Source organism: Dipteris shenzhenensis, chromosome 15 (genome assembly GCF_047967505.1).
Source record: "Dipteris shenzhenensis isolate YYH24624 ecotype China chromosome 15, Dip_SZ_1.0, whole genome shotgun sequence".
NCBI lineage: Eukaryota > Viridiplantae > Streptophyta > Polypodiopsida > Gleicheniales > Dipteridaceae > Dipteris > Dipteris shenzhenensis.
This window is the reverse complement of record NC_141610.1, coordinates 9,497,154-9,508,533: the sequence shown is the minus strand read 5'-3', so window position 1 is coordinate 9,508,533 and position 11,380 is coordinate 9,497,154. Positions and strand designations below refer to the sequence as shown.

General features: G+C 39.5%; 1 protein-coding gene across 1 annotated transcript; it reads right to left on the bottom strand.

Moving 5' to 3' along the window:
- Nucleotides 1-7,128: 7,128 nt before the first annotated feature.
- Nucleotides 7,129-9,695, bottom strand: PRPS20 (chloroplast 30S ribosomal protein S20). Its single transcript, XM_087386689.1, has 3 exons — nucleotides 9,466-9,695; nucleotides 9,183-9,367; nucleotides 7,129-8,151 (listed from the first exon to the last, which is right to left on the bottom strand). Exons 1-3 carry the CDS (start codon nucleotides 9,614-9,616, stop codon nucleotides 7,921-7,923), a joined length of 567 nt encoding a protein of 188 aa, XP_087242815.1. The 5' UTR covers nucleotides 9,617-9,695; the 3' UTR covers nucleotides 7,129-7,920.
- Nucleotides 9,696-11,380: the final 1,685 nt, after the last annotated feature.

Sequence of the window (11,380 nt, the reverse complement as noted above, 5' to 3'; positions counted from 1 at the left end):
GCCCTCCACTTACAAATTTAGTGTTGTTGCCTTGACCTTGTTAGTGCTGGTAAACTTCAGTGAGTCTTTGAATAGCAGGTGCATCAACTAATTGGAGTAGCTTTTGAAAATGTTGCAAATTGTAATTGCTTCTTACTAGTGCACTTTTCAATGACTACATATTTTATCACATAAATACTAGGTGGGCCATCATTCAATGCATTTAGCATCTCATTTTCCACGTGCTCGCGGTCTCCATAAACATCAGCTGTGCAATAAAGGACAAAGAAGGGGGTAAGGGGCAAAGGAGAAGAAAGAAGAAACTCGCATTGGGATTGCTATCTCACTTGATTGCTAAACATCAACATTGTAGAAAGAGCCACTTATAAGCAATCATCTATGCCTATGTCATCAATATCAACATTGTAGAAAGAGCCACTTATAAGTGATCATCGATGCCTATGCCATCAACAACTTTTAGGTAATAGCTTGTGAATTTCCCACTTTCATGTGTCCTGGCATCTTCTAGTACCACTATGGTGATTGATCCAACTAGATATGCATCAGTGCTTTGTAATAGTTCTGCGATTGATTTATTCTCAAAGAATGTTAATTTATTCTCAAAGAATGTTAATTCAATCTTGATGGCAGCAACATGATGACTGTAGTTCATGTTACTTTCAATGTTAACGTTGAATCTCATTTCTCCCATTCAGGCTTTTTAGTAGCAATCCAAAAGTTTTCAATTCTTACATAGCTACCTGGCTTGATTATTTTCTCATGCTTACTGATGATAAGGTCTTTGTCAATTTGCAATGAAATTGTTGTAAGATCTTCCTTGTCTATCAAATCTACTCTTATATTGGGGTACGATGAGTCCTTATTCCTATCATACGTGTCGTAACAATTCAAAATTAGTCCCTTGAATATAAATCGTTGCATGTTTGGAATTATGCCTTTTATCATAATGGCTTGCAACTCAGAACTTTCTCTCTTTTGTGACTTGTTCCTTGCTACTTTTGTGACTTGTTCCTTGCTACTTTTGTGACTTGTTCCTTGCTACTGAATGATCACTCCCTGCTCTTGCGCTTGCCGCTCCAATGGTGGACATTTGAAGTCATGGTGCAGAGAGACCTCAAAGCAAGGCACACTACTCTCTATGTAGTAACAAGATTTACAAAATATCAATACTATCTAGCCCAGAGAAAATATATCTGATGCAGTAGACCTTGCAAGGCCCACGCATCCCATCAAATACCTTGGGTGGTAGCCAACGCTTCTTAGAAAATTTCTCTCTATCCGCCTAGATTCTTTTCCAATACTTTAGATATGATTCCCCTAAGTATCTTGGTAATAAGTACCCTTTGGAATTTTTCATAAAATATATATGATGTAGCAAACCTTGCAAGGCCTACACTTTGTCCCATCAAATACCTTGGGCGGTAGCCAATGTTTCTTAGAAAACTTCTCTCTATCCATCTCGATTCTTTTTTAATTCTCTAGATCTGATTCCCCTAAGTATCTAGGTAACAAGTTCCCCTTGGAATTTGTTTGCATGCCCTCGATCGCAAATACCATTTTATACTTGCTTGTTAGGTGCATAATCCACAAAATATTTCCACTGTGCAAGATTGTGGAGCCACCCTTGCTTATTCAAATCTTCTAAGCGCAAGCAAAAAGCAAAAGAAAGTTTCGACACAAAAGCCATAGTTTCTCTTATGCAATCAAAGAAATCTGGCTCTGCATCCAAAGAAAAACTAGAATTCATAGAACCCTAGTGTATTTTACAGAACATCCTATGCAATGACCCTCAATTGAAGTATGGCGTGATTGCCCAATGCGATGAACTTATTGACATGGTAATGACTTGCACCAACACACTATGCTTCACTTGCATAGAAGGTTCCCTCATAAAATTGTTAGCCTTGCTTTTTGCAATGCCATTAAAAGTTTTTGGAACAAAGTAACTTGTTGCAACTACTCCCATAAACCCCTATATTTTTGCTAAGAAAGTCTGGCTTTCAGAACCAAAACCAATTTTCCTATCGAGCAAGACTTTCTATTTATCTTGTTGAAGCCACACAACATAGCTACTTCTGAAGAGCTCTACCTTGGTGACACTGTCACTAGAAATCATCCCAAGAGCATCAACCCAAGAGCAATTGACATCCCTATAGCCATGTTTGCTTGGTCCTTAGGCTCCACCATGCCAAGATTTTTCCCAATCGCGTCAAGCTTTCTCTTAGCCATCATAACCAACTTTAAACACATGGTGTGTGCTCTTTGCTTCAACCGCATGCCATCCCAATGAAGCTATTTCTCGCTCGGGAACTTAATTGCACTAGCAGAGTCTGCATGCAACTTTATGTGTCCTGTGATAGTCGTAATAAGCTTGCATAATTTACCTGACCAATCCTCGTTTGTTATGTTTCCTAGAGCTGAGAGTGTAGAATCAGTACATCTCGTCTTTTGCTTATTCTTTGCACAATTCCTTACTTAAAAGCATCCAACAAAGTATCATCTAGCTCAAGCTTCTGAATCATTCTACTGTCAATGCAAGAAATAAGTGAGATTACTTCTCGTTGCACAAGAACATATAGCTTCTTACGTTCACCCATGTCATTTTTGGGATCCATGCCTATATATGTGCCGCACAATGCATACCCAAAGGCTTAGGGAAAACTCAAGCAATGCTACTTGGACCATGCCTAGGAACAACTCCTCCATTACTCCCCTTTTTTTTTCCCTTTCTTTGCTCTCGAAAGAAAAAAGATTTACCACCACGATAAAGTAGCATAGATGATTCCACAAACACCGAAAAAGCTAGAACCACTAGCCCATGAACGTTGCCAAACCACTAGCACACTCCTATAAAATCCTCTTGACTAATCCAAAAATAATTCTTGAAACAATATCCAACAACAACATGACCAAAACACACTTGCATGTCTAAAAAAGGTGATGATCTTGCATGGAAACATATATATATTTGTTGCAAGAAATAAGGCTAAGTTTTGCTAGAACTCATAACTGGTTCTTATAGTTCAAACTTGCCAGGAAGTACAAATCTTGCATGGAAACATATATACATTTGTTGCAAGAAACAAGATTAAGTTTTGCAAGGACTCGTAACTAATTCTCACACTTCCAAACTTGCTCTTCTACAAAGATTATTCCCAGAGAGGTACAAACACCCCACATTTTAATGTTGGAACCCTATCACTAGCACATATCTATTGACGTAGAAGAACCTAATCTTTTGCTTTGGTACATACAAAATAATTTGGTTTTGAGCATTCATAGAAGAACCTAAGCTTTTGCTTTGGTCATACAAAACAAGCTGGTTTTGAGCATTCATAGAGATAGGTGCCCCCCAACCTGCATATTTGTCACTAATGTCTACACAGATTTAAAAAGCCTCTCATTTTTAGGATCATAATGCAATCGAGAGTAGCCTCTGCAATCATGCGTGCTCAGCTATGATATGTGCCTTGCATAATAGATTTCAATGGAAGATTGTTTTTCCATTTTGGCTTTTCGTTATTCCTAATTCAATCCCTAGCCCGGACAAAGGAGGACACCCTTGAAACACCCACTGAGCACCGGGAAAATACCCTCGACACCATGCAAAAGCTGAGAAAAATCACACAGAGGGCCCTTGAAATCCTCCCGCATTAGCGGAGGCAAAGGAGGAAGTGCTGAAAAGGAATCATCAATGTCTCCTACATTTATGGGATGCTTTAGGGCTGCAAGGGAGCTTCTTTTTTCTCAATGCCTTTGTGGTTGCAACCAAACCCATAAAATAAGATCCAAAGATAAAGCAAGTTACACAGCAAAGCAATTCATTTCATTTCTCTTACACAAGCATATCCCAAATGTGAAAAAGCCACACCCTATACATTCAAAGAGGCACACTAAGCACAAGCAATTTCTGTTCATCATTCTTTACATGGTGGGGGGCCCAACCTCCTCTTTCGCCTAGCACCAAGAAAAAAAAGGTTTGGCAATGCACTAAATATACACCATTCTAGCTCATGTAGGAGCAATTGACATCTTTCCACATAACAAGCCCCATACCACAAATGGTGACCATCCCATTCGGATAAAGCAATTATTTTTATTATATTTGCATGCACATAGTCTAGATGTGTAGAACATTGCGCTTTATATATTATGGAAGCATACTAAGCAACGAAAAGCTTCGCTTCATCTATCTTTGCAAGCAAAAGTTTTCCTGAGAGATAGAAGTAAGGAGCCTAAATCTAGAAGCCCAAGGTCAGTATATGGCTAACACCATTGAAGAACCTAAGCTTTTCTTTAGGCAAGTAATGAACAAAAAGGTTTTGGAAGTGCACCAAATATGGACCGTCCTAGCTCATGTATGAATAATTCACATTTATCTACTTAACAAGCCCCGAAGCACAAATAACAACCATTGCATTTAGATATGGTTTTGTTTCGAAGACCCATTTAATGTCATCTCTGTGAAAGGAAAGAACCTCATTCAAAGGCAAGTAGCGTAGATAAGGAAGATCCTCTTACAACAAATAGAGTGTTAGAACCAAAGCCATGTTATGGCTACACTTAGCAAAAGGCCTCTGAATTGAAACCAATGCCATCTCTTGCCCCACTAGAAAACAAAGGATAAATTAATACACAGAGCATGTAATAGTAGGCAAACAAATTCTCCCAAAACACCTTCACATCTTCTCTCCTAAAGCACAAGCCATATAAGTATTTCATGTTAAATTGTTCCGTTAACTCTGCGGTTTGTCGCATCCAAGCCAACAAACTAGTGCCTTGCCGCACACACGCAAGCAATCAAAGGACATTGCAAACCCAAATCCAAATAAATCTTCCATGTACAAATCTTGTGTACAAACCAATATCGCATAGACAAAGTCTATGTGCAAGAGACCATCTCTAATAAAATATTGATCTCAATTTTCTCCCGAACTTAGACTTGCTACAAAATATGAATGGTCATGCTTATACAGGCCTTTAAGGAATAGAAAGAGTCTGGATCTTAGAATAGCTCACAAAATCAAGGCAACTTAACACGTCAACAACAATAGAAGCACTCCCAAGCACAAGGGACATACATGTGACAAATGCACCAACAAGTTCCCACTCCAACCCTCTTTATATAAGCTCCCTACTGACTTTTTTTTTCAAAGAAAGCTCCTTAATGACTTACGTCTCTACCCTATAAATTCCCAAATGAAAAGAAGCAACAACAAATAAAAAAGGCAATGTTCTTGTTTTGCATAGTCAAATCCCATCGAGTTGTCTAGCCTAAACTAAATCCTCACCACTTGGCCAACCAAGCAATCAAAGCAAATAAAGCACATATGCGTAGTATTTCTAAACTATTCAATTCGTTTGGAAGAGAACCGACTACATTGCCAAGCTCAAAGAAGGCACTTTGGAAGACTCAATATCAATTATGAACATAATACCCAATCCATAGCAAGGACAAAACCTTGAGAGCAACCTCAACAAACTTTTAGCCCTGAATATACTATGTGTGCCTACAATGCCCTCTTCTAGCAATAAAGCCTTCAACCCTGAGTTAAGAAAGAGGAAGAGGGAGGGAAGGAGGAAAGGTAGGGGGAAAGAGAAAGTCGTGGCAAATTTTTCTCTTTGCGAGCTTGAGAATTTCTTAACTCATGAGCACAAACTGCTTATGCCATTTGAGCAAACCCTTGCGAGGATACTCCAAAGCACAAGAACCATGCTTGTTTCATTTTAGACAACTCAACACATGCACACCTCGAACCCTACCATAAATTTTTTTAGCGTCGAGCTCCTCGCTTAAATCTTGGTAATCATCTTTGTCATTGCCTTCATAATATCACTCAAGCTTATGTATCCTTAGTTGGGCACACACATAGCTCAAATAACCACATGCAAATGCTTAATCAATCATCTTCCCCACACTCTCCATATGCCATCTAAGCAAACCCACTCAAGGAGTACTCCAAGACACACAGCACATTTTGTGAAGGTGCTTGCAAATACGAATGCCCCACGAACTTCCTATGCCACTTGAACAAATCATTCTAAGAATACTCTAGAGCACAAGAAGCACGCTTGATTTGCATGCAAACACTTAATTAATCATATACCTCACCCTCTCCTTATGCCATTTGATTAAACCCTCACAAGAGTACTCTCAAGCACACATCACATATTTGAGAAGCGCACCCACAAAAGACGGCCCACAAACTTCCTATACCATTTGTGCAAACCCTTATCGAGATGTTCAAAGCACAAGAAGCATACACATTTCATTTCAAGGACACCCTAAACCCCGTTGCAAATTTTTTAGGGCCAAGATGCTCATTGAAATTATAGTGCTGACCCTTGACAATGTACTTGTAATGTCCATAGAAATTTCCCATGAAACAAAATGACTAAAAGAAAAATTCATTAACCTTAAGACCATGGTTAATCCCTTTCCACTTGAAAGAAACCCTTTCCAAATGTGTGCTTCCCTCACTAGAGTGTGCTCCTTTGTTTACGTGATTCTCTCTAAGCGTATCAAGGGGCCGCCCATTGTTTGTGTGATTCCCTTATAGCTCTTATCCCAAGAGAGTCAATAGCATTGCTTGACATTCCTATTGTTCCTCCTAAAATGCTTTGTTCAGAAGTTCTCATAATGTTCCAACAACCCCTGGCAATGCTCCCTATGCCCACAACCCTTCTTTCTACAACTACTCCATCAAGTTGTTGCACTTTCATTACCCCCTCATTGACTCTTGCTTTTGTGCATTTTTAAACTCCAATAACATCAAAATCATCCCCACAATGGTTATCACCTCATAATTGCTGTACAACTCCATCCCAACAATCTAGAGAGTCCTAGCATCTAACACTGAGTCCCTTCTTGCCACAATTCATAGCAAATTATGGAAATTGTCCTACTCAATCAAGCAAGTAATGTTTCAACATCAAGTATATCTATTTTAAAACCTACCCTAGTTCACAAACAAGGCTTCGGAGTCGCATTGGAGAGCGAATCCATCTAGTCAATCTAGCAAGCAATGTTTCAACATTAAGTATAACTATTTTAAAATGCAGTCTAGTTCAGAGACCTAAAAGGCCCACACACTACAACTCTCTCAAGCGCACTACAACTCTCTCAAGGCTTCAGATTCACAATGGAGTGTGTTCCCAAAAGATTTGAGCTCAATGTCCCAATCATCATCCATCCACTTTCCAAGATCCATTTCCTTGAAACATTTTTTCCCCATTTCGGGACATGGATGATGCAATGCCTGCAAACTTCTGTAATGGCATGCTTAGATCAGCACCACTAGAAGAAAGGATGCTCCCTGGTTATAACTAGGACTTCATATGTTACTAGGAAAGCAACATTACCCAATAAAATTATCACTAGTTGCCCCATCTCGTGTAGTCGCATTCCCAAGCTTTCGGGACACCAACAAAACTCGCAGTTGGCCGCTTCAAAAAATCTTGACCTGAGAAAACTACAACCTCTAGTGCAGCCAGTATATTCTTCATCATCTGAGCCGTGGGCAGACACCATAACAGCAAACCTTTCTCCGGATGGTGGATACTGGTCCATCTAGATACGAAGAACGATATACCTCAAACATGCAGCCAAAAGCATCTGACAGGAAGCCCAAGAGCTGTGACACAAAAAGTTACAATAAACACAGAGAATAGATGTGTCACGTAATTTATCTCAACATTGCTACAAAGTTACAGGATTGCCAAACCACAGTGGAGGCCCTGGACAGACCATAGACCAGAGCTGCACACCAGAACTCTTTAAAGATGATGATTGCACAACACTTCCTCTGCCAGAGCAACAGTGCAGCAAGACAACTATTCCTCCCCCGTAACAAGAATTTAACATACATTGTAACTACTCATCAACTCTCAGTATCCATCTGATGCATCAGATCGATGAGGTCAAGACTGCAATATTGCCGTTGGAGTGTACCACCCCAAGCGTATTTCTGCGGACCTCTTTGCCCTGGATAGACGAGACTTCCTGTGTGCTCCTTTATTTCTGTGGATAACACCAACCTTCACTGCTTTATCGATTACTGAGAATGCCTCTGAGATTAGAGTTTCAACAGGTCCAAGTAATTCACGTGAAGGTTCAGCAGTCTTCTTTAGTTCCTCAATTGCAACCAAGGCCTGTGACAGTGACACACAATACTCCTTCAAATACTGCCATCATGTGCAGGTTAGACAACCAGTCAAAACTAAATCCAGAGGAAATAAGGTATGCCCTCTTTCAAGATCCAATTAAAATGATCACACATCAGCTGTGTTAGTGGCTTTTTCAGACCTCATGCTGCTTTCATTCAGACTTGCAAAGAGAAGTCACCAAGTCAAGGGTGGTCTAGCTATCATAACTGTAACTAGCCCCTGAAAAGAATATTTGGAGATTCGAGAAAGAAATGACACAAATTAAGAAACTCTGCCACCATTCGTATCAGAAAGACTTGCACCTGTCTGAAAAGTAGCACTTGCTAGCATAGAGAACTGTACATAACATCATGCGTAAAAATGTATGGCATATCAAATGCATGTCTGGCCAGCTAACGATTGATGGGCCAATCTGGGCCACAAAGATCAAAGAAAGGAAATTTCATGGTATCATAAATTGACAGCTCGGACTAGTGGAGATTAACCACCACATGACAAAGACACAACCAGCAGCTAAACCTGGTCATAGTAAGTTGGCGCCAGAGCCTTGTGATGAGACACATTACATCTAAAGTCACAAGAAATTCTACTGTTCCAATTACTACACTTTACTTAAGAATCTCCTTCACTAAACTTTAACGGTGCACATGCGCACACCCACGAGCTAACTATGATGAACGCAGGGACCATTTTTACTTTCACTTTACCTCCTAACAGCTATTCCAACTTCAGAAACAAATTTCGCCTAGGACGACCGACTTCAAACCGATCGAAGGCCTACGTAGGTATTTCTTAGACTTGCAAGTCAAAAGTTACGAATGAGCCAGGATGGTCATGTATATCGTACAAAACAAAGCGTTTCAGCAGGGTTGAGCTAGAAGATCATACTGATTTAGCATAAGTGTTAAATATCAGAGAAACCAGACAACGGAGGCTTAGCACCCTACGGCCCTCTATGAAAAAAAGGGCGTGTATACCATCAGAAATAGGGACGATTCAGTATGACAATAACAAACCTTTTTCATCCGGGTGGACATCTCCGATTTGCGAGCTTTATTGTAGATTCGGTTCTTCTCTGCCTGGCGAGCTCGTTTAGCGGCAGAGTCAGCCTTCTTAGTGGGTTTAGTGGTTTTAGTGGAAGGGGCAGCGGCAAAGGCTACGAGCGAAGGTCTTCTGGAAAGGGGTCGACAAAGCAAAGGTCCTGCAACAAGGAAGGAAGCTGAGGAACACATCCTGGACGAAGTACGAGTCAAGCAATGCGTGAGCATTTAAATCAACAAAAGGAGGGCAAAAGCTAACCATAGGAAAGAGGGTCGCCGAAGAAGTGCTGCGAGGATGAGGAAGGCAAGAGATTGCTAGTGCGGGGGGGAGAGGCGAGTGGAGAAGGGGGGGCCAGGGAGACGGAGAGGGAGAGGCGAGACAAGGGCATGCAAAGCACAGCCGTAGCCATCGAACAACAACAACAACAACAAGATACAGCTTGCTCATACTTATCTTTTCATAAGTCCCTCTATCTTTTTCCTCCATATCAGGTAACAACCACAAACATAGAGTAGCATTACATTGAACACAATTCTTTGAGGCTTATCAACACTTATTTTCACTTGGCATGCTAAAGAACTTCATGCTCATGGACTTCATTTACTTTACGGGAATCATGTTAGTGAAAATATTGTAAAGTAGCACCACTTGGCACGAATAGAGAATCTAGACATGTAACTGGGTTTGACAAATGGGATTTCTTATCGGTTCTCTTACTACCATGTTGTCTTTTGCTAGTCTTCCAAAGGTAAAAGGTAAATTCTTACAAGTCTACCCATAATATATCAACGTGGGAATCCAAGTTATGGGACCCTTCAAATTTCCTCCCTATCACTGATTGAGTCTACATTGTGTATTCATCGTAATATGTCACATTCATGTTTTGGAGACAATTTCCTTGATACAGATCTCCTCATTTTCTCCTTTATAATTTGATGTTCATCATGCTTTGAAAATTCAAATAGTCCCTTCTCCTTGTTTGAGGAAGAGTACCTTCATTTCAAAAATAATTACAAAGGAGAAATAAAGCTAAGTAAGTTTTTAAAATGTTTGATAACATTCTCAAAGTATTCATACAATTCATGACGTTGCATTATACATTTAAAACATGCCTCAGTTCAAGGAGATATAAGGCAAAATGTTTTCCTAAGTTGAATGTTCTCTTGAATCAAAAGAGTAGATGGAACTAGGAATAAACAACCTCCAAGAGGATTTATACAACCCTTATATGGGCTATCATCTTGCAAGATAGTGTTTGACTCATCACATTGAATGTTCCAAGATTCCTACATATTCTTCTATATAAATTTGGCATGCTAGGTTTGTATAATGAAGAATAACATCGATCTTGTCACTACACTTTGCTACTTCCTCCATTAATTGAATTCTACACTTTACATTCCACTCCAAAGTGAGTATTTGATGTTCTAATATATGGATGGATTGTGGTGTAGATAAGTGAATCGTCATACCAATATGTAAAGTTGGCGCCACAAATGTCTATTTCTAAAAGAATGTTAGTCTAGATGTGGTCAAGTCTTGATCCGTGGATAGTACTTGGTGATGTAATGATTTGTTGCATCGAACAAGAAGAAGAAGAAGAAGAAGAAGATACAACTCGCTCATATTTATCTATTTTTTTGTTTTTCATAAGTCCCTCTATCTTTTTCTCCATGCAAGCATTAATAAAGTAACAACCACAAACACAGAGTAAAGCATTACACTTAACACAATTCTTTGAGGCCTATCAACACCTATTTTCATTCTAATAACTATAAAGAACTTCATGCTCATGGACTTGGGTTGATTCCAATATAAGAACTAAGCTAAGAATGTGGTGTAACATTATCTATGTACTAATTTGTTCATTGAATCTCATTTATGTTAGGCAAATCATGTTATTGAAAATATGACAAAATTTGTAAAGTAGCACCACTTGGCATGAGTAGAGAATCTAGCTAGACATGTAGTTAACTGGGTTTGACAAATGGGATTTCTTATTGGTTCTCTTACTACCATGTTGTCTTTGCCAATCTTCCAAAGGCAAAAGGTAAATTCTTACAAGTCTACCCGTGATATATCGATGTGAGAATCCAAGGTATAGAACCCTATAAATTTCCTCCATATTACTAATTGAGTCAACATTGCGCATTCATTGTAATATGTCACATTC

Bases quoted from the DNA above. Each gene is read 5' to 3' on its own strand.
- PRPS20 (XM_087386689.1), bottom strand. From the start codon at position 9,616: ATGGCTACGGCTGTGCTTTGCATGCCCTTGTCTCGCCTCTCCCTCTCC. The intron at 9,368-9,465 runs GTTAGCTTTTGC...TCCTTGTTGCAG, and splicing joins CGGCGACCCTCTTTCCTATG to GACCTTTGCTTTGTCGACCC. The intron at 8,152-9,182 runs GTTTGTTATTGT...TCACTGTCACAG, and splicing joins TGTCCACCCGGATGAAAAAG to GCCTTGGTTGCAATTGAGGA.